Raw genomic sequence first — 21,952 nt, 5'->3', positions numbered from 1 at the left:
GTGCTGACAGGAGAATTAGGATAGTTATGGTTGTGAGAAGGGTTTCGCGCGTTTTGAGTTGTTTCTTGAGTTCAAGGGGCTCTCTATGTTGCAAATCCCCTTGTATTTATAGGGATAAATTATGTGCTGGTCAAGTCTAACGAATGACATAGTTCTTAATATATTCTGATTCTTGATGAGCATATTCTTTGAATATACACGGAATTATTCTCAATTGAAACTCTATCGCTACCAAGTATCGTCGTCTTCGACTAGAACTCTAAACCTAGGTTGATTCAACCTTTATCCGGAGACCATTTATGATCCTAAATATTTCTCTCATCCAATAGCATGGAATATATGGGCCGAGTGCGTTCAAAATCGAGTCCAAACAGGTATATTTGAAACTTTGAAGTCCATGGCGGTGAAGATCGAAATTTGAAAGAAACATGGCGCTTAGAATAGTAATGGTTACTGGCTACTATTTCCATAAGTAAAGGGGATAATGAGAAAGAAAGGGGATGAAGTTGAAGTTCCAATAAAGCAGTATTAATTTATCATCGGAAGTAGCTGAGTTATATCCCTCTAGTACTTCTCATCCCTTCCATAAACTGAACCCAGGATCTTCTATTTTCTGCTCTATCTGCCAGAGAGGTAAGATAGCAAGGTACTACGGACATTTTGGTATACATGGCATTATGATAGGATTGTTTTTCGGAGCAATTTTTTATCTTCTATTCCCCACTATTATTATTCAAACTTTTAAATTGCAGTAAAAGTAAAGATTTTACTGCAAAATAACACTTTTTAAAAGGAAATAATAACACTTTCTATTTCATAACTAACATACAATGAACACACAAAAAGATAAGAAAAATGAACGTTAGAAATGAACTATTATTTGAAGTCTGCTTACAATTCAGGAATTTTATAATTTTTTTCTCACCCAAACAAAAAGTACTATGAAGTTAAAAAAATGTGAAAATTACTAGCCATTATTCATCGAGAATGATTTTCACGACACGGACATCTTTATATCAATGGCACAAAAATATGTGTAAGTTTTTTTGTTCACATGATGTGTATTATTGACGTGAGACATCAAAATAATAATGTAACCGTATTATGTAAGTTAATTTTTCTCTCTTAAGAGTTAATCTATATTACTCATAGAGTGTCCTTTGAGTCAATAATTGAGAATAATTACCACTCAAAAATGCCAAAACCCTAAAGAATATTTTCTAGGGACACTTTGGATGCGGTCCCTAACTATCAATATTCTTTGACTAAAACCTTGTTGGTTTTCAATTTTTGATCGAAGTCCCTGAAATTAATGTGATAATTTATTTCTATGTAGGTTACTATACTTTTTAAATTAAAAGTTGAAATTTATAGTTGTTTATATTAATGCTATTTTAAATAAAAAAAATCCATAATTTGTGGATTAAAAATTGTTAAAATATAAATTATACTCTCCAATATATAAACATGGGTACATTCATCAAAATTAACCACAAAATGATTGTACCAAAATATGGGTACATTCTTCAAAATCACACAAAAAATAATGGAAATTAGGCTTAATAACATTAGTAAATTTCTTCGCTTTGAACTTGAATAGATTAGAAAAAACAAGAATAAGAGTGTACCCATAAAATTAGGCTTAATAACATTAATAACATTATCAAATCAAGAAAAAGAGTGTACCCATATAAGGTTAAAAATGGATTAGAAAAAAATTGATATATTTAATAATGGGTACATTTTAAGATTAAAAAAATTGAAAAATTACATGAATGGGTACATATAAGATTAAAAAAATTGAAAACCATTTTATAAAAAAAAATTAAGGGGTACAAACTTATTCTAATTATTATTTTTTATTTTAAAAATGTTTTGAATTGAAAATTAGTTAGGAGTTTAGTAAAGGTGTGAGTAGTAAAATTCTAAATCAATTATTAATTTTTATTTTAAAAACTATGTAACTAACATGTAAATTCATTATTACATTAATGCTAGGAACTTTGATCAAAATCTGAAAACTAATAAGGTTTCAGTCAATGAACATTAATAACTAATGACCGGATACTAATTTTTCCTATTCTCTACCCTCCAAACGTATTCAAAGTTTTTAAACAATTGTGGCGGTTTCGGAGCACCCTCCGTCCAACATACAGCTGCTGCATCTTTTCTTTCTCTTTTTTTCTCAATTAAAAAGTTCACTTGGTCGTATGGTAGCTAGGTACCTAAGAATGTTCCAAGATGGTCACAGAAAACATTCGACTCGATATTAAAAATATCACCCTCTCACTCCCACACATCCACAAATTCCCACACGTACCTCTTCAAATCCCACCACGCACCTATATAAACCCTCCCTACTCCCCTACCCATCTTCACCATCATCCACAACAAAACAAGTCTAATATTCTCGAAAAGCACTTACCACTCTAGCCAGTACTTTTCTTAGAAGCTATAAGCCAAAATCCTTACCTATATTTTCAGTACGAACGCTGGTCTTTTTTGGCATTAAATCTACAAAAATGGCGGCTCCCATGCTCAACGTTGACACAAACTTGCTCGACGTCGACAAGCTCTCCTACGAAATCTTCTCCGTTCTCGAGAACAACTTCCTCTTCGGAAACCCACCAAAACCAAAAGCCTTCGACCCCAACTCCGCCGATCTCTCCACTCCTCTCCACCACATGCATTCTAGCAAACAGTTTACCGGAAAAGTCAGAATTCTCACCATCGACGCCGCCGGAGCCACTGATGGCATCCTTGCCGCCAATGCTCTCTCCCACCTCGAGTCCTCTCTCCGCCGGAAATCCGGCAACCCCAACGCCGCCATCTCCGACTTCTTCGACGTCGTTTCCGGGTCAGGTGCCGGCGGCATCCTCGCCGCCCTCCTCTTCACTCGAGGTTTAAAGGAAGGGTCGACCCGACCCATGTTCACCGCCAAAGAAGCCCTCGACTTCCTTATCGAGAACCGCCGCAAGATCTTCAAACCATCTCCGGATGGGGTTCTCCGGCGGGTTTTCCGGCCGTCGATGGCTGAGAAGGAGAGGGAGAAACTCTTTCGGAAGACGTTCGGGGAGCAGCTGACTCTCAGGGACACGCTTAAGTCGGTGCTGATCCCCTGCTACGACATGTCGTCCTGCGCGCCGTTTTTGTTTTCGCGGGCGGACGCGGTGGAGATGGACGGCTACGATTTTAAGATGATGGACGTGTGCGCTGCCACGTCGGCTCAACCGGCCGTTGAGGTGAGGTCGGTGGACGGGAGAACAAAGCTCATGGCCGTTGATGGTAGTATCGCTATGAACAATCCGACGGCTGCAGCTATTACGCACGTGCTAAATAATAAGCAGGAATTTCCGTTCTGTAACGACGTTGAGGATCTCTTGGTCGTGTCTCTCGGAAATGGAGAGTCCGAGTTTGGAAATTTGTCGCCTTCTGGTTGCCTCAGAATCGCCGGTGAAGGAGCTTCAGACTTGGTAAGAATTCTGATTTTTTTTTTTTACTTTTAATTTGCATTGTAAATATGTTACCTATGATTTCATTTCGGATAATACTTGTGTTTTCCTTATTGGGAAACTTACTTATCCCTACATACAATTTACGTATCTTCATCCTACGAACATCATAATAAAAATAGGTTACTCTCTTTATTATTATCTAGAGATTATATCTGCAAAAAAATATTGTACGGACATAATAACTTTGAGTAGATTAAATTGTTAATTCATAAGAATAAAATCAGTAGAGATTAAACTCATACCAGAATGTATAAAAACACAAGTATTTTTTGTCATTGTGATAAAACGCCATTTGTAAAAGTGAAAGTTTTTCAATACAAGAAGCTTGACTTGTAGTCTTAACACTTTGCATGGTAAATTATTAGGGTTTTCTAAAGAACAAAATAATAATATGGTAAATGCTAGTTGTACCATGTGTACGGTGGTTGGGTGGCATGATAAAGTGCCACCTAATTATTGATAAAATATTTTTTTGTTTGTTAAAATAAACAGAGAGGCTCTCTTGTCCATTTGTGCGATATTTTTAATTTGGTGGTTAAAATCTTTTGGGTAAAATATTCTTAAAGCATATTTGGTGCTTAATTAATTTCAATTCTCTTTATGATTATGTAACCTAACTAATCATTATTTTTCTTTTTCTTAATTAAAGGTTGATCAAGCCGTTTCAATGGCTTTTGGACAATCCCGAGCAACCAATTATGTTCGCGTGCAAGCCAACGGCATCATATCTAAAATGCATGGAGGCCCCCAAAACTCCAACGGCAAAAATAAGAACAAGATAGACATGTTGGCCTTGACAGAGGAAATGTTGTCACAGAAAAATGTGGAGTCCATATTATTCCAAGGTAAAAAAATGGTGAAATGCACAAATGTGGAGAAGCTAGAAATGTTTTCCGGGGAGCTGATTAAGGAGCAAGAGAGGAGAAAAACTTGTATTCTTCCAACCGTGGCGTTGAAGCAGACTTCTTCGTTATCACCCAGCAGAACATCGTCTGCCACAACCTTATCTATGTCGTCGTCATGTAATTAGGGCTTGAGTTATGTACGTAATATATGTTAAGCATTCACAGCCGCTCATGATGTATATATAAGATTAAGTGTCTGAATCTGAGCTGAGCTGAGCTGAGTTGCTAATGAGTTGAACATTTTGATATTTTTTTTGTATGCTTATTTGCTAGATAATTATGTAATTACGTTTTATGATAGAAGGATGTTTGCAGTGTGTATAGTATGGAGATAAGAAGAACGGATTTTTTATAGTTTGTATGTTTGATTCTGCAGGAGCCAATTTATATAATACACATTTAATTAATTATTTGCAGTTGTACTTTAGCTTTGGCTTTTGGTAGTGGGTGTGTTGAGGGGATTAACTTAATTTAAATTTAAGGGCTTTTTTGGTCAATAAATTGAGCCTTATGGGCCAGTTGCATAATGATGAAGAAAAAGCAAAATTTTTGTTTATCACCTTAACTTTTATTCAAATTTCAATTTGTTACCTCAGGAACAAAAACAAACTCGAAATAGAGTGTTACATTTTCTCCTTTTGGATTCAAATAGGCGCTTTCCTTCCTAAAAGATTAGCAACAATTGAAATGATTTGGAGGACCCCCTAAAGTCAAAAGGAGAAAAATGTTGCGTATTTAAGGTTGATCGTGAAAGGGCTGAAACAACCTTATATAAGAGGGGAGTATTTTTTCTCACCACCATTTAGTGTGGTGTATGCTCACCACCCTATTTATCATCATTAGATGAGTTTGAATTTCGAGATTCGTGTAGTAGATAAACACAAATCTCGAAATTCAAACTCATCTAATGGTGATAAATAAGGTGGTGAGCATAGACCACACTAAATGGTGGTGAGCAAAAATGCACTCATATAAGAGGTATGTGCAAGGTAGGTGATTCAATGTAAATGAGTATTTTCGTTTGGTGGAGATTTTGAATGAATTCATGGTAGGGGCAAACTAAAACAAAACATTTATTTATTTATTTTTTTATTTTTTGAGTTTGGTACTGTCTTTCAGGTAACAAATTGAAACTTGGATAATAGTTAAGGTGGCAAATAAAAAAAATCTCTCGCTGTTTTCTTTAAACTAAGTTACTTTGCCTTGCCAATCAGTACTTCACTTGTAAGTAAAATACTGATTGGCAAGGCAATTCGTTACCAAATTAAGATGACCATTGTGTGGTTTAGCCAAACTCTCCCTCCCCTTAATGTAAAATATATCGTTATACTAAAAAAAAAAAAATCATCATATGTTTTTCGGATTGGGCTGAGTTTTCTGGTTCCCCGTTTAATTTGCCCTAGTATTTTGGGCCTCTTACTTGTAGTAGCCCTTTAGAGTTTGGGCTTATTATGTAATTACCTTTTTCAACAAAATAAAAAGTAGTAAAATAAAGAAACTAGAATCTTTGTTTTGAAAAATCAAAACCAAATGTGGACGGATTGGATTTGAACAAGAGAACAGTACGACCACTCCAATTCTAAAAAGGAAACCGAACTAGGTCGGTTCGTTTGGTCGCCGACATTACTGTCGATGTAAATTCTAGTTCCACGAAAACTGGAAACCGCAAGACCTAAAACTACATAAAATTCAAAAGAACCGAGAGTTTACAGAAGAAGGCGGCAAGCTGCAATGTCAACTGCGGATGGCGATGTCTCAGAAAGCCTATCAGATATCGACGACTCCGAGTCCGAGGTATGCAGATAATGCGGGCATTGCTTTCATATTCTTTTTTTCAATTTTCTGAATTGTTTTCGTCGAATGGTGTCTGCCCATTATCCTTAAGTTGATAAATTTAAGGATGGTGCCCAAAATATTCGATGATAATAAGAATTAATTTTGCATGCTACGTTGTTGGACTTTTATTTCATAGTTATTGTGAAAAGTTCCGTTCTTGGTTCATGACGGTCGACCACATTTTCCATGTCTGATAATTAAGGGGGGAAAATTTAATGAAAGATAAAAGCAGAGATCCTGAAAGTTACACCCACCTGCCCATCAGCGAACACTTCCATCATAGCCCACTCGGTAGTCCGTATCGTGATTTGGATTCGTATGTGATTGTTGCTTCTATTTTTCGTTTGTGAATTTCGATATGGAAGAACTCATGCTTCTGTTTTTTAGGTTGCTGGGTACCTTAACAGCAAGGAGGCGGCACGGAAAAGAAAAGAAAAAGAGTGAGCAACAAGTGAATAAAAATGAAAACAACTGTGAGAGAGAGAGAGAGAAGAGTGTTGTTTTGTAGTTTGTCATCTGTGATAAGAGGAGGAAGGGGGTGTTTGTGGGAAGTGAAGGTGTGATAATAGCCTACCGGAAGGGTAAGAACTGGAATAAAAGAAGGAAAATAAAGAGGTTTTGGAAGGTTGGGAGAGAGTTGAAAAGAAAGTGGTGAGAGCACTGAGAGGGAGTCGGTTAATGAGATAAAAAAAAGTGAGTTAGTGTGGGTAGAAGGGTTTTGAATCGGGATATTTTAGATGCGGTCCTTAATCCTTAATATTTTTTTATTAAAACTTTAATTGTATTTAAAATTTGATCAAGGTCCCTTGACTTTGTACACCTCATTATATTACTATTAATATTTATATTTTTATAGTTTTGACATTAATTGCTTGATATTTTATGAGATTTATAATCCTATAAATTTAAAATCTCTCATTATAATACTATTAGAAACGGTTATAATAAAAAAATTCAAACATTTTGACTGAATAAATGGATAAAAACTATTTAAAAATAAGAAATAATAAATGGTAAAAGAATGTATCCATAGTGTTAAAAAAATTGGTACATTTCACATATAACAAAGTGGTACACTAATAAAGAAGAATTGGTACATTAGAAATAAATTAGGGTACAGATAAAAGATTAAAAATTATGAATACAAATGAATTTTAAAAAATATAGGCGCTAAAAGAAATTAATACATGGATACAAAATAAAACTAAAAAGAAAATACAACAAATTTAAAAAAAAATGTTGCAAATTAAAAGTGGGTACAAACTAAAAATATAAGTATATGATACAAAGTTTAGGCATAAAACATAACCATACCATATGTAATTTTTCTATCATTGATTAAATATACAATGTCACATGACGGTATACACATGGGTACAAACATAAATAAAATTTTTAAAAATATGGGCACAAAAAGAAACTAATATATGGGTACAAATTAAAAATGAAAAGAAAATTGGTACAAATTAAAAAATATTTGCAAATTAAAAATAGGTACAAACTAAAAATAAAAATATATGATAAAAAATTTAGCCATAAATATAAATATACTAATTGTAACATTTTTTACATTAAAGGAATATATTTAAAAATAAAAATATTTTATTATTCAAATAATTAATGATGTTATTAATACCCAAGGACCTTAATCAAAAATTGAAAATAAATAGGATTTTAATCAATAAAGTAACAAAAAGAAGGATGTGAACCTAATTTTCCATTTTGAATCTGATCCACACTAAAAATAAAGAACATGAAAGGAGAAATACACGAAAGAGTTAAAATTGGAATAATGAAATTTTAAGGAGAACATCATGATGGTAAGATAATTTTTTACCTACTTCGCTTTAATTCTTACTCTTATCATTTTATTTGACGTGAATGATGCTTTGTGTGTTTGGATTGCTAAATGAATTATTATTTTACACTTTACATTTGCATGATTATAGCATGAGATATTGGCTTTGATATGTTGCTTCACATGTGCATAAGCATTCATGCAAAGCAAGACAAAGAGTTGAAAGATCTCATCTATAAATATCCAAGCTACTAGGTTCCCTCCAAAGACATATAATGCATATCTGATATCTCATCTAAAACATACATGCTCAAATACATCTCTACATGCTCATGCAACTCATGCATGGAACTACACGCGATTTGATTCTCCCTCTTTGACGAGGAAATATGTAGGCGATCATTTTTTAATTTAGTTACATCCTCCAAGCAATTCTCCTATTTATCGGTGTTCAAGAGATTCCAACAATTATTCGTATATCAACGGTTGTGCTCGAATTTGATTCCAACAGTAGGAATAGTAATGTGTTTCTACAATGTAAAATGTAATGCATGCCGTTTGTGTTTACCGCATGGTTTTGTTTACCAAAAAAATCCACATGGTTTTCAGATTGGGCTGAGTTTTTCTAGTTTCCTGGTTAATTTTCCCTACTATTTTGGGCCTAGCACTGTAGATTTTGGACTGTTATTCTGGAATTATCTTTTTTTCATTAAAATAAAAGAAAAATTAAAGAAAATAGCTTCATAATTTTGAATTTTAACCAAAAATCACCTACTAACTTTATTTAATGGTTTGGACAAACCCAACATTAAATCAGCCCAATTAAAACTGGCCCTAACAATGAGTTTCCGATTTTACCCTGCAACACCATCTTCCGTTTATTTAATCTGTTTCACTTGAGATGAAATAAAAGAAACTTTTGTACGGTTTCTACAAGTTTCTACAGATCTCATTTCATTTTCTCTATGCTATTTTCTCAATTTATAATTTTGATCTGATCGTCTACAATGAAGATGACCCCACCCTTGTGATCCATGAGGAAGTCAAGGCCAAGAAGAGTTCGAGAAGTTCGGAACACTCCCGACCAGTCTTCCACTGATAACTAGAAGTTTGAGCGAGTTCTGGCAATCATCAGAGATAGCTTAAAGATGGACTCGAGGTACCTGTAAATTTGGTTTTGAATTTGTGAAAAAGTATGGATTTGTTTTTCTCTATTTATTTTCTGCATATTTGGGGACTTCTAGGTGTGATTATGTTGACTATTTCTGGGCTTTTGCAATATTTTACTCATATCTTTTTCAAGTGATTTTTTAAGAATATGAAATGATTAAGTGTTTGGAGTTTTCTGGTTGCTTTTGATTTGTAGAACTTTTATTGTTTAAATTAATAAATGAATTATTTTTTAAATGTAAAGATTTGTTGGTTTGCAGTAGAATTGAACATTTGAATCTGTTTTCACAGCTTGCTGCAAGAGAAGATAAATATGCAAGTCAAATTTGCAATCAAGAACGATGTCACCGAAGTACCATTTTTCTTCATGAAACTTAAGCATTCAATTTTTATTTTGTTTTATATTTTGATTTGGCCTATGATGCACTGTCATTGTCCTCTTGATTCCTGCAGCTGATTGATATCTCAACAATATTTGTTGTGGATGGTTGCGTAGCACGAATTGCTGCCAAGCTAGAGTCAATGGAACTCTGCGCTAGTGTAAAAGGCAGGCATATTCTTTGCACTTTTCCCAAAGGATATTGATTTTGTTGTCCTTGTACGAAAGAAATCAATACTCAAGGTTCATACACATTTGATCTTGAATTTGTATATGCAGGAGTGAATATTGTATGATCAAGGTTTTTAATTTTCCTAGTTAAAAAAATAGTTATAAAACTCGTGTTTAGTCTTCAGAAATACTCAGTTTTTAGTTTCAGATATAGTTTAGTATTTGTGCTCAGTTTCAGAAATAGTGCAGTATCTGTGTTTAGTTTCGGAAATAGTTAGTGATCAATTTAAGAAATAATGATAGTACCAGTATTCAGTTTAAAAAATAGTGATAGTACTCATAGTCAATATTTAGAAATAGTAAGTGTTTAGTTTCAAAAACAGTGTAATACTCGTGTTTAGTTTAAAAATAGTTAGTGATCAGTTTAAAAAAAATGAAGTGTTATTGGCACTTCAAAATTCTCATTTTACATTTCTCACATATGTATTTTTCTTTCCTAATATAAAAAGTTTGGAGTATAGAATGAGATTTTTAGAGTGCTAATAACAATTTCCTTAAAAAATAATGATAGTATCATTACTTATAAATAGTGATAGTACCCGTGTTCAGTCTCATAAATAGTGAATGTTTAGTTTTAGAAATAGTGTAGTAGCTGTGTTTAGTTTCATAAATAGGTAGAAATTAGTTTCATAACTACTATAGTAACCATGTTCATTTTTTATAATAATGACACACCCCGTCCCGAAGGAGGGCATGCTGGCCGTCACGTGAGAGTGACGTAACCATTTGCACAGTACGGAAGCTTTAAGATACAATTTAAATTGATACACCCGAAGGTGAGTCCTAATTTTGTCCAATCTGTCAGAACACCGTCGAATTCCTCGTAGTCACCACACCTTTGTGATTCCTGAACCTGGAGGGGCGCAAAACCAAAATTGAGTGGGTCAGTAAAACAATTCTTTTCCAAATCCAAACATTTCTCAAAACGTTGTAACCCCTCTCCGTAAAACCTGTATACTTTCCCAGAAATGTAAAATATAAATATACATATATATTCTCAAAACTTCATTTTTACTATCTCAACATTATCTCTTTATCAATCATGCCATGCCATGTCATCTCAACATTTCTCATATTAATTATGCCATGCCACATCATCTCAACAGTAATAAGGTATGAATGCATCAACATAATCATATCAGGTGCAAGAAAGTAATCAACCGTAGGCCCTCTAATAGCCCTATACGGTTGAACCTAAAGCTCAAAATCTATCATTATCACTCTACCGGAGTCACCTCTGTGACCCGTCCGGCCTTCTGCACACAAGTTACGCTCTAGTGCTTCTCATAAATCATCTGTGCACATAATCTAAGGTCACCCACCAGCCGGAATCTCACTAACACTCTCGCGACTGGTCTGTCGTACCCACTCCGCGTGGACTGTACGACTAGCATCTACTTGGATCCAAGGCGAGCGTGCGATGCGGTGAATACTATAAGCACTAAACCATGGTGCAGGATTTGAGCTCAATATATATCATCATCATCATAACAGTAATTAAATACTCATCTGTGCGTCCACCGCACCATTTCATACATATGCATCATAAATCAATTCTTACCTGTGCGTCCACCGCACCAATTCATACATATGCATCATATATTAATTCATGCATGACATTTCAACTCACATTTCTATATACTTTTCATATCAATTCTATGCATGGTATTTCACTTCCCGTTTTTCCACATAACTCATATGCATTTCATTTTAAACATAATTTCATGCATTTTCAATTTCTGGGAAAACGTTAAGTATATATATATATATACGGAAAACAAAACTGCCCACTCACCTGGAGTTCGCCCTACAACTCCCTAGCACAATACGCCAAGGCGTCATGACGATCGGCGCCTAAAACAATAATCAATTCCAACCTCAGAATTCATATCGATAGAATATATAACTTATATAAAATACGTCACTACGTAGATTGATCCGGAAGATCCACCCCTCAGATTTTAAATCCATAACTTCCAGAGGTCCACATTATACCTCTAGGACAACATCCTAAAATTTCATTACCATCCAACGGTCGGATCTCCGTCAATTTCCAAAACTAAGTGACGGTTAACATTTTATATTATGGACTTACAATTCCAATTCCGGAAGATCCGTAACTCGGATTCCCAATCCGTAAGTTCCAATAATCCTCAAATATTACGTATTACAACGTATCAAAGTTTGGTGACGATCCAACGGTCGGATCATCAATTCACATTTTCACCTAAATGTGAAAACTATAAAACGTTATTTGAACACCTAACCAACAATCTTCAATAACTTTCTCATACGGTGTTCAATTTAGGTATATGAATATACCACAGTGATCTACTCGACGTCACGGACGTCGACATATTTTTAAAATAATTTTATTTTTATTTTTTATTTTTACTGTAGCACCTTCTTCTTCCTTGGGTCGCCGGACTGGTTTTTCCGGCGGCCGTTTTCTGGGCAGTTTTTCAAATTGCCATAACTTTGTCATTTCTCAACGAAATCAAGTGATTCAAAAACGAAAGTTGTAGCCCTTGAAGAGACAAAGAGAATGGTACCTTTCCCAACACCTAGTTAGCCGTAGTTTGGCCGGAAACTGCCTCGAAAGCCTCGGAGGTCGCCGGAAACTGGGTATTTTTCAAATGAGTATAACTTCTTCAATACTCAACGAAATTGAGTGAAACAAAAAGGAAAGTTGTAGTACTTGACGAGACGAAGAGATTGATACCTACCTCGACGCCTAACTCGCCGGGGATTCGTCGGAAAATGCCTCGAAAGCTCCGGCCAAACTTTGAACTTATCGATCTCCGTGTTCTTACGTCCAAAAACTTCCAACGAAGCACTCCGAGCTTCCTTGGAACCTCACTAAGCTCACTGTGAGCTTGGATTGTCCTAAAACAAAGTCAATTCGAAGATCATGAACAGTGCACTTTCACGGGGAGTTTAGAATCTAGGTTTTCCGAAGTAAAACTTACCTGAAATTGGTGTCTACGTGATCGTGGAGTCTCCAGGAGTTCGATGGTGGTCTTAACTCCGTCGTTGGTGGAAGTTTAAGGTTGTTTTGTGGTTGGTTTGTTCGAACGGAGAAGAAGAGTGACAGAGAGAGAGAGATTCGTGAGGGAGGAGAGAGAGAGACAGTATGCAGAAAATAGGGAGAGGATTGAGGGGTGTGGGGATCCCACGTGTCCAACTCAATCCAAATTGTTAAATTTTCGCCCCTTAGTCCCGTTTAAGGGCATTTTCGTCTTTTCATGTCCTCGGAATTAAAATTCCGGGACGGGCTGTGACAATCTTCCCTCCTTATAGAATTTCGTCCCCGAAATTCCAGCAACCAACTAAATCAACCATACTCCAACAATAGCTTCGGGTAAATCTTTCTCATCCGATTCTCTTTCTCCCACATACTTTTCTACTGAATGATTTCCTTCACAAAGCTTTTACTACTTACTCTGTCTTAATTCTCAGGACCTTCTTTTTCCAATCCAAAGTCGTCCTTGATTCCTTATCAAGTCGAATCCAATTTAATTCTCAATAGTTACACCAGAATCTCATGTGACGAATCTGCCACCTAGTGACAACGCATCGAATCATAAAATATGTTTTGCACCTTAACCAATTCTGAGGGCATCACAAGCTTGTAAGCAACTTCACCAACTTTTCGATAATCACTTAAGTCCGATTAACTTAGGATTTAACTTACCTTCTTTCTCTACCTTGGTTAATTCTTAAATTTCTTCGTCAAGCATTTAAGTTTCAAGTACGACCTTACCAAACAGGCCTAACTTGAAATTTAACAAGTATAACTTCTTCTCGATCTTCCATTCTTAATTTTTCTTCCGTTGGTTTTCAATCCACAAGATGATACTCTTGGCAAACGTGCCAGACATTAATCTTACTGTAGTCTTCTCACCAAGTGCTTCAGTTAGAACAAACTTTACGATCACCCTGATCGTACAATCATGTTCATTAAGCAATACAATTCACTTTCGCTGCCTCATATCAAAATCCTTCCAAGTAATGGATATTGAAGACTTTTTGGATTAGTAAAAATCTTGCATTCTTACCAAATATAATGCCTTCATAACTTCACAGCAAGAATGGTAATCATGATTTCTAAGTCACCCGTAGGGTAATTCATCTTATGAGATTCCATTTATCGTGAAACGTATGCAATCACCCTAACATTTGCATCAACATGCATCCAATACCATTCAAGAAACATCACTAAAAATTTATGATTACCACTATTCTCTGGGAATACCAAAATACGTGCATGAGTGAGGAAATACTTCAGTTGTTGAATCCTTTGCTCACAATTTCCTTCCCACTCATACATAACCTCTTTTCTCAACAGTCTCGTCAATGACAAAGCAATGACTGAAAAATCTTTCACAACCATCCAAGATAGCCTGGTAAGCTAAGAAATTCTGAATCTCAATTACAGCTCGTGGTTGTTCCAATTTCTCAATTTCTGCTATCTTTTAAGGATTCACTTGAATACCTTAAGAATATATAACAAATCTCAGAATGCCACCTGATTCGTCTAACTTTAGCATTTGCTACTTAGCATACAACCAACGTTCTCTCAATCTTTGGTTCACCGACTTAATACGTTTACATGCTCTGCTCTGGCTCAGAATATGCCAGAATATCTTCAATAAAAATGATATCAATCTATCAAGGCATTATTGGAATACTTCATCCATCAACTCATAAAACAGCATGAGTATCCACATAGCATCACCAAACTTCATAAGGACCATAACAAGTCCAGAAAACCATCTTATGATCAACGTCACTTATAATATTCAATTGGTAGTAACCAGATCTCAATTCAATCTTTGAATCTTCGCAATTACTTCTGAGCTGGTTAAATAAACATCAGTACATTACCATGGATAACGGTTCTTAATCGTTACCCGACTCCATTGTCTATAATCAATGAACAATCTCTAAGTCCATTTTCTTCCTCACCAACAAACTGGGGCTCCTCAAAAATGTTGTACTAGGTTGAATGAAACTTTTATCAACCAATTCTTTCAACTGAATTTCCAATTCCCTTAACTCATCCTGAACCAATCTTTAACATAGATTTATACCTGGCAACAAATCAATAGTGAACCTCATATCTCTGCCTGAAGGCAATCCAGGTATACTTTCAGGGAAGACATCAAGAAAAGTCTAACCCCTTTTTGACATTATTCACACTACTCCAAACAACATCATTTAGCACCACACGAGCTAATATTTTTGACAGCCTTTCGAAAACAATCTCTTTGCTCTCACAGCATAAATAACGGCCTGACTCAATCCACTTTGCATACTTACAAAAGTAATCTCTGGTCATCCAGATCGATGGAAAGTACTGGTTTCCCTTAACATTCCGTCTTGTCACAATTATAACCAACCAATCTAATGGAAATAATTTAACCGACACAATACATACTCTATTACTACTAAGCATTCTGAATAAGTACAATACTAACATAAAATAATCTACCGGTTTGCTTGCTTAACGAATCCACGAATGAGTTATTAATATTACGGTCTGCAGCCCGCAATACTGATAAATCATCGTTGTCTCGATAAGTAGGCAACCACTCTCAAAGATATAACATTACTATTTTGTTACTCAATGCAAAATACATACACTCGTCTCAACTACATTTATTTACTACTCTCTAGGTAATAACATACATAATAAGAAATATATCAGCCGAAGTCAACTAGAATGACCAATACGGCTGATTCAACTCTTATCTCAATAATACGTCGGCCGGATCCACTCCGCGTGGTCGGTACGGCCGAGCCTATAACTCACCAATTTCTCATGTGTCAATCGAATCCACTTCTCATGGTCTGTACGGCTGAACATATAACTCATCAAATCTCTCTGTACTCACGGTCAATCCGACCAAACTACTAAATCCATAACTCTGCTGAATCAACACTATGATGTCATAGAAACTGTTGGGTACAACTGATTCTAGGGACGATTCACAATTCTGTGTCCCCTCTGTTCACATAAACACATTCATTAATTTCATACCCAAAGTGTTAATTTTGTACCTGCTGCACAAAGTACATTTCCTTTACTCGAGACACCTTGTCTCAAATATCTGGGATTACCAGTATATCCATCACTTTTACTCTGACCAGCGACATTAAAACCTCAGCTGGAAGAATTAACTCTAGCTTCACTTCTTTCGAAGCTCTGAATCTTTCTATCTCCTTGATATGACGAATCATTAACTTTATCGTCTTCTTTTAATTCCCATTCATTTCTTATTCTTCTTTATTCTCGTTGATCATGTTCTCAGAGTCCTCAAGACTCAACAGCATCTCGTATATTCCTGGTAAGAAGTATAATGGATAGTGGTCACCCAAAATACCACTTCCCTTTTTGCCACCCAGCTTAAAACAACATAACACCTCCACCAATAACAACAATATCTGGATGGAACAAGGCAAGTCTGAAAACTTTCTATAATATCCCTCGATCATCACCTTCCTTGTCTCATATTTGTAAACTCTTGTTTACTACCATCGATAAATGCCGGAGGGATAAACTTTTCCTTAAACAAGTCCTTAAACAATTTTAAATCGGCTGTTCCTCCGGTGACAACAATTAATACTCCTGCTTCCATCAGGATACACGTTCATAACTCAAACCAGGTAGTCATCTCGACCCCTTGTCAGAAGGAAGATTCCTTTGACTTGCATAATCCGAAACATCTTTTCCAAATGGTTAAACCGTTACTTCGCTCCCTCAGGTTCATCATTTCTCTTAAGTGATTCAAATTCAACTCATAACCCATCTTAAAATGTCCCTTTTTATAATAGACTGAATCACCATAATAATAGTTTCCCCTAAACCGTTATATTAGGGAGACTAAATTCCTCTAACTAAGTGGCTTGCTACGAGGCGGTGTAGTTCTGACAGAATTCACTAGAACTTCTCAAAATGTCCAAGATTGCAACCATGCTCTGATACCAACTGACACACCCCGTCCCGAAGGAGGGCATGCTGGCCGTCACGTGAGAGTGACGTAACCATTTGCACAGTACGGAAGCTTTAAGATACAATTTAAATTGATACACCCGAAGGTGAGTCCTAATTTTGTCCAATCTGTCAGAACACCGTCGAATTCCTCGTAGTCACCACACCTTTGTGATTCCTGAACCTGGAGGGGCGCAAAACCAAAATTGAGTGGGTCAGTAAAACAATTCTTTTCCAAATCCAAACATTTCTCAAAACGTTGTAACCCCTCTCCGTAAAACCTGTATACTTTCCCAGAAATGTAAAATATAAATATACATATATATTCTCAAAACTTCATTTTTACTATCTCAACATTATCTCTTTATCAATCATGCCATGCCATGTCATCTCAACATTTCTCATATTAATTATGCCATGCCACATCATCTCAACAGTAATAAGGTATGAATGCATCAACATAATCATATCAGGTGCAAGAAAGTAATCAACCGTAGGCCCTCTAATAGCCCTATACGGTTGAACCTAAAGCTCAAAATCTATCATTATCACTCTACCGGAGTCACCTCTGTGACCCGTCCGGCCTTCTGCACACAAGTTACGCTCTAGTGCTTCTCATAAATCATCTGTGCACATAATCTAAGGTCACCCACCAGCCGGAATCTCACTAACACTCTCGCGACTGGTCTGTCGTACCCACTCCGCGTGGACTGTACGACTAGCATCTACTTGGATCCAAGGCGAGCGTGCGATGCGGTGAATACTATAAGCACTAAACCATGGTGCAGGATTTGAGCTCAATATATATCATCATCATCATAACAGTAATTAAATACTCATCTGTGCGTCCACCGCACCATTTCATACATATGCATCATAAATCAATTCTTACCTGTGCGTCCACCGCACCAATTCATACATATGCATCATATATTAATTCATGCATGACATTTCAACTCACATTTCTATATACTTTTCATATCAATTCTATGCATGGTATTTCACTTCCCGTTTTTCCACATAACTCATATGCATTTCATTTTAAACATAATTTCATGCATTTTCAATTTCTGGGAAAACGTTAAGTATATATATATATATACGGAAAACAAAACTGCCCACTCACCTGGAGTTCGCCCTACAACTCCCTAGCACAATACGCCAAGGCGTCATGACGATCGGCGCCTAAAACAATAATCAATTCCAACCTCAGAATTCATATCGATAGAATATATAACTTATATAAAATACGTCACTACGTAGATTGATCCGGAAGATCCACCCCTCAGATTTTAAATCCATAACTTCCAGAGGTCCACATTATACCTCTAGGACAACATCCTAAAATTTCATTACCATCCAACGGTCGGATCTCCGTCAATTTCCAAAACTAAGTGACGGTTAACATTTTATATTATGGACTTACAATTCCAATTCCGGAAGATCCGTAACTCGGATTCCCAATCCGTAAGTTCCAATAATCCTCAAATATTACGTATTACAACGTATCAAAGTTTGGTGACGATCCAACGGTCGGATCATCAATTCACATTTTCACCTAAATGTGAAAACTATAAAACGTTATTTGAACACCTAACCAACAATCTTCAATAACTTTCTCATACGGTGTTCAATTTAGGTATATGAATATACCACAGTGATCTACTCGACGTCACGGACGTCGACATATTTTTAAAATAATTTTATTTTTATTTTTTATTTTTACTGTAGCACCTTCTTCTTCCTTGGGTCGCCGGACTGGTTTTTCCGGCGGCCGTTTTCTGGGCAGTTTTTCAAATTGCCATAACTTTGTCATTTCTCAACGAAATCAAGTGATTCAAAAACGAAAGTTGTAGCCCTTGAAGAGACAAAGAGAATGGTACCTTTCCCAACACCTAGTTAGCCGTAGTTTGGCCGGAAACTGCCTCGAAAGCCTCGGAGGTCGCCGGAAACTGGGTATTTTTCAAATGAGTATAACTTCTTCAATACTCAACGAAATTGAGTGAAACAAAAAGGAAAGTTGTAGTACTTGACGAGACGAAGAGATTGATACCTACCTCGACGCCTAACTCGCCGGGGATTCGTCGGAAAATGCCTCGAAAGCTCCGGCCAAACTTTGAACTTATCGATCTCCGTGTTCTTACGTCCAAAAACTTCCAACGAAGCACTCCGAGCTTCCTTGGAACCTCACTAAGCTCACTGTGAGCTTGGATTGTCCTAAAACAAAGTCAATTCGAAGATCATGAACAGTGCACTTTCACGGGGAGTTTAGAATCTAGGTTTTCCGAAGTAAAACTTACCTGAAATTGGTGTCTACGTGATCGTGGAGTCTCCAGGAGTTCGATGGTGGTCTTAACTCCGTCGTTGGTGGAAGTTTAAGGTTGTTTTGTGGTTGGTTTGTTCGAACGGAGAAGAAGAGTGACAGAGAGAGAGAGATTCGTGAGGGAGGAGAGAGAGAGACAGTATGCAGAAAATAGGGAGAGGATTGAGGGGTGTGGGGATCCCACGTGTCCAACTCAATCCAAATTGTTAAATTTTCGCCCCTTAGTCCCGTTTAAGGGCATTTTCGTCTTTTCATGTCCTCGGAATTAAAATTCCGGGACGGGCTGTGACAAATAATCAGTTTAAAAATAGTGAGTGAGAGAGAGAGAGAGTGTGTGTGTGTGTGTTTAAGAAATAGTGAGTATTTAACTTATAAATAGCTTATATGAAATTTATAGTAATCTTACTTTGATTCTATAAATATTTCAATAAGCATTTAACACCATTTTGATTTTGAATCTTCCTCAGTCCAAATCCTACTTAATTCAATTCCCTTAATTTCTTATTAATTTATAAATTAGTAAATAAGCAATCATTCTTTCTCATTTTAGTTCCTCTATTTTCCTTGAAAGTTGAGACCAATCGAGATTTAATCAATTCAATTTTAATTATATATGATTGATGTTTTGCAAGAGGGAGCCTTCACAAAGGTTGGTTAGGAGAAGTCTCAGCAGTCGGTAGAGCCCCAGAAAGAGAAGGCACCGGAGGGGGATCATTCGGAGCGTCAGTACTGGACAGAACCCTAGAAGGAGGAGGCATCAGAGGTTGATCATTTGGAGCCTCATTACGCGGTACAGCCCCAGAAGACGAAGGCAATAAATGCCTTTGGAACAAACCCACAAATCTCTGATGATCAAGTAAAACCTGACCATCAGATTCCTTCATCTGGTCAAGCTTCCTCTTCATGTTTGTAGCATAGTCATGTGCGAGCCGGTGCAACTGTTTATTCTCATGCTTGAGCCCTCTAATCTCCTGTTTAAGACTCATCACTTCAGCCGCCAATGATTCAACTTGGCGGGTTCGAGCAAATAGGCGCTGGGCCATATTAGACACAGAACCTGCACACTGAACACTGAGAGCCAAAGAATCCTTAACAGCTAACTCATCAGACCGTTTGGAAAGTAGTATGTTATCTTTGGGAGTGAGAAGGTTCCTGGCCACCACCGCAGCGATCATATCATTCTTCATCACGGAATCCCCAACGGTAAGAGGACCAGTAGGGGAGACGAAGGATGGGCGCCATATGTTGTCTGGAGAAGGCGGGGCTGCCTCTTCAACAAGGTTCAAGTCAAAACGACGGTCGGAGGGGCCAGACATTTTCAAAGGTGTTGAAGAGGGAAGAGGTCGGACAAATCAAGATCTTAGAATTGCAAGAATGGAGCTTCTACTGGTGGAGATTCAAGTGTGCTTTGGAACTTAATGTCAGCCCCTATAAAAATCTGCACTCGACGGAGCTTCAGAAATCGAAGAGGCGCCTGCTCAGAAATCGAAGAGGCGTTTGCTTTCTCAAAAGCTGGGCTGCTTAAAGATCACGAAGGCCGATCTCAGAAATCGAAGAGGCGCTTGCTTTCTCAAAAACTGGGCTGCTCAGAGACCACGAGGGCCGATCTCAGCAATCGAAGGGGCACCTACTTTCCTACTTTTCCAGCCTTGTCAGCACCTGTCACACGCACACTCAGCTATGCGGAAATTATGGGTATTCTGTCGAAGACTTCTGGTGAAGTAGAAAGCACATGAGTCTTACTGTTGAATCACTCACTTCCCACACGCAAAAGTAGTTCATGGGTACCATAGATAACTTTGCCAAAGTTCTCTGCCAAAGTTGAGCACGTGAAGCTTGCAGCTCCCACTACATCGCTCTGACCAAGAAGGGTAAAAGAATAGCAAAGAAACAGCACTAACAAAGTTTAGACACATAAATTTTGAAGGTCTATCTACCATATTATTACCCACAAGGGTAAAGGAACAGTACCACTACTGGATAATTGGAAAGTCCCTGTGTGTCAACCTCTGTGCTTCGTGGCAAGGTAGACTAGCAAACATGCCCAACCTTTACTCACATTCGAGAAAACACTCCCAACAAGATTGCTTGCTCCAAAATCGAAGAAGCACCGTCCTCCGAATCTCGAGAGCCAGACTCCCAACATGACTATTTTCTCAAAAATCGAAGAGAGGGTAAAGGAATAGTACCATTGCTCTCCGAATCTCGAGAGCCAAACCCCAACATGATTGCTTTCTCAAAAATCGAAGAGACATCGTCTCCAAATCTCGAGAGCCAACATCAGCTTTCCAGATACCACAGACCACTTTTTCAAAGTGCTCTGACAGAGTTAAAACATGTGAAGCTGGCAGCTCCCACTACCGTGCTATGACCAAGCAGGGTAAAGGAATAGCATTACTACTGTTGTTAAGGAGACTCCTATATATGTCGACCTCCACCCCCAACGGACAGGCAGACTTGCAAAAATGCTCAACCCTTCCTCATATTTGAGAGGGCACTCCCAACGAAGCCTTTCGAAATATTCAGCTTTCTTTCCCCCCGATAATACCTCTGCAAACAAGCTATACTAGAGCAAGAATATCTCATATCATCAGGGTTAAAAGCAAGAGTATCCCATATCATGCTTTTTCCCTGTCTTTTCCTTTGGCCTTGTTCTTACCTGCAAGACAAGGAGAAAGAGAGCAATCAGTCAGCACTTGGAATCAAGCTTCCAGCCAGGAACTGACTGCCTGGAACTTACTTACTTGGCATTGCTCTCGAGTACTCATCTTCAACATCTTATGCTTCCAGGGAAGATACCG

General features: G+C 37.1%; 2 protein-coding genes and 3 long non-coding RNA genes across 5 annotated transcripts in view; 3 read left to right on the top strand and 2 right to left on the bottom strand.

Moving 5' to 3' along the window:
• The first annotated feature begins 2,198 nt into the window (after positions 1-2,198).
• On the top strand, positions 2,199-4,781 carry LOC103446068 (patatin-like protein 6). Its single transcript, XM_029103001.2, has 2 exons — positions 2,199-3,473; positions 4,165-4,781. The coding sequence occupies exons 1-2, from the start codon at positions 2,523-2,525 to the stop codon at positions 4,543-4,545; spliced, it is 1,332 nt and encodes a 443-aa protein (XP_028958834.1). The 5' UTR covers positions 2,199-2,522; the 3' UTR covers positions 4,546-4,781.
• Positions 4,782-5,948: 1,167 nt separating this feature from the next.
• Positions 5,949-21,952, top strand: part of LOC103427118 (probable LRR receptor-like serine/threonine-protein kinase At1g56130) — a 44,740-nt gene continuing 28,736 nt past the window's right edge. Inside the window, exons 1-2 of the mRNA XM_070821395.1 lie at positions 5,949-6,214; positions 6,644-6,707. Coding sequence (XP_070677496.1) covers positions 6,165-6,214; positions 6,644-6,707 — 114 coding nt within the window. The 5' untranslated portion in view covers positions 5,949-6,164. The remainder of the gene's footprint in view (positions 6,215-6,643; positions 6,708-21,952) is intronic.
• Positions 8,981-9,804, top strand: LOC114825256 (uncharacterized). The gene is made up of 3 exons (XR_003773905.2): positions 8,981-9,213; positions 9,516-9,576; positions 9,678-9,804. It is a non-coding gene; the product is annotated as an uncharacterized lncRNA (long non-coding RNA).
• On the bottom strand, positions 10,446-15,835 carry LOC139195783 (uncharacterized). Its single transcript, XR_011580751.1, has 5 exons — positions 12,804-15,835; positions 12,561-12,720; positions 12,387-12,455; positions 11,630-11,688; positions 10,446-10,687 (listed from the first exon to the last, which is right to left on the bottom strand). It is a non-coding gene; the product is annotated as an uncharacterized lncRNA (long non-coding RNA).
• Positions 16,110-19,346, bottom strand: LOC114822625 (uncharacterized). Its single transcript, XR_011580752.1, has 5 exons — positions 19,129-19,346; positions 18,886-19,045; positions 18,712-18,780; positions 17,955-18,013; positions 16,110-17,012 (listed from the first exon to the last, which is right to left on the bottom strand). It is a non-coding gene; the product is annotated as an uncharacterized lncRNA (long non-coding RNA).

The sequence above is a fragment of the Malus domestica genome, chromosome 05 (assembly GCF_042453785.1).
Source record: "Malus domestica chromosome 05, GDT2T_hap1".
NCBI lineage: Eukaryota > Viridiplantae > Streptophyta > Magnoliopsida > Rosales > Rosaceae > Malus > Malus domestica.
The sequence above is the reverse complement of the archived record's forward strand: the minus strand, read 5'-3'. Positions and strand labels throughout refer to the sequence as shown.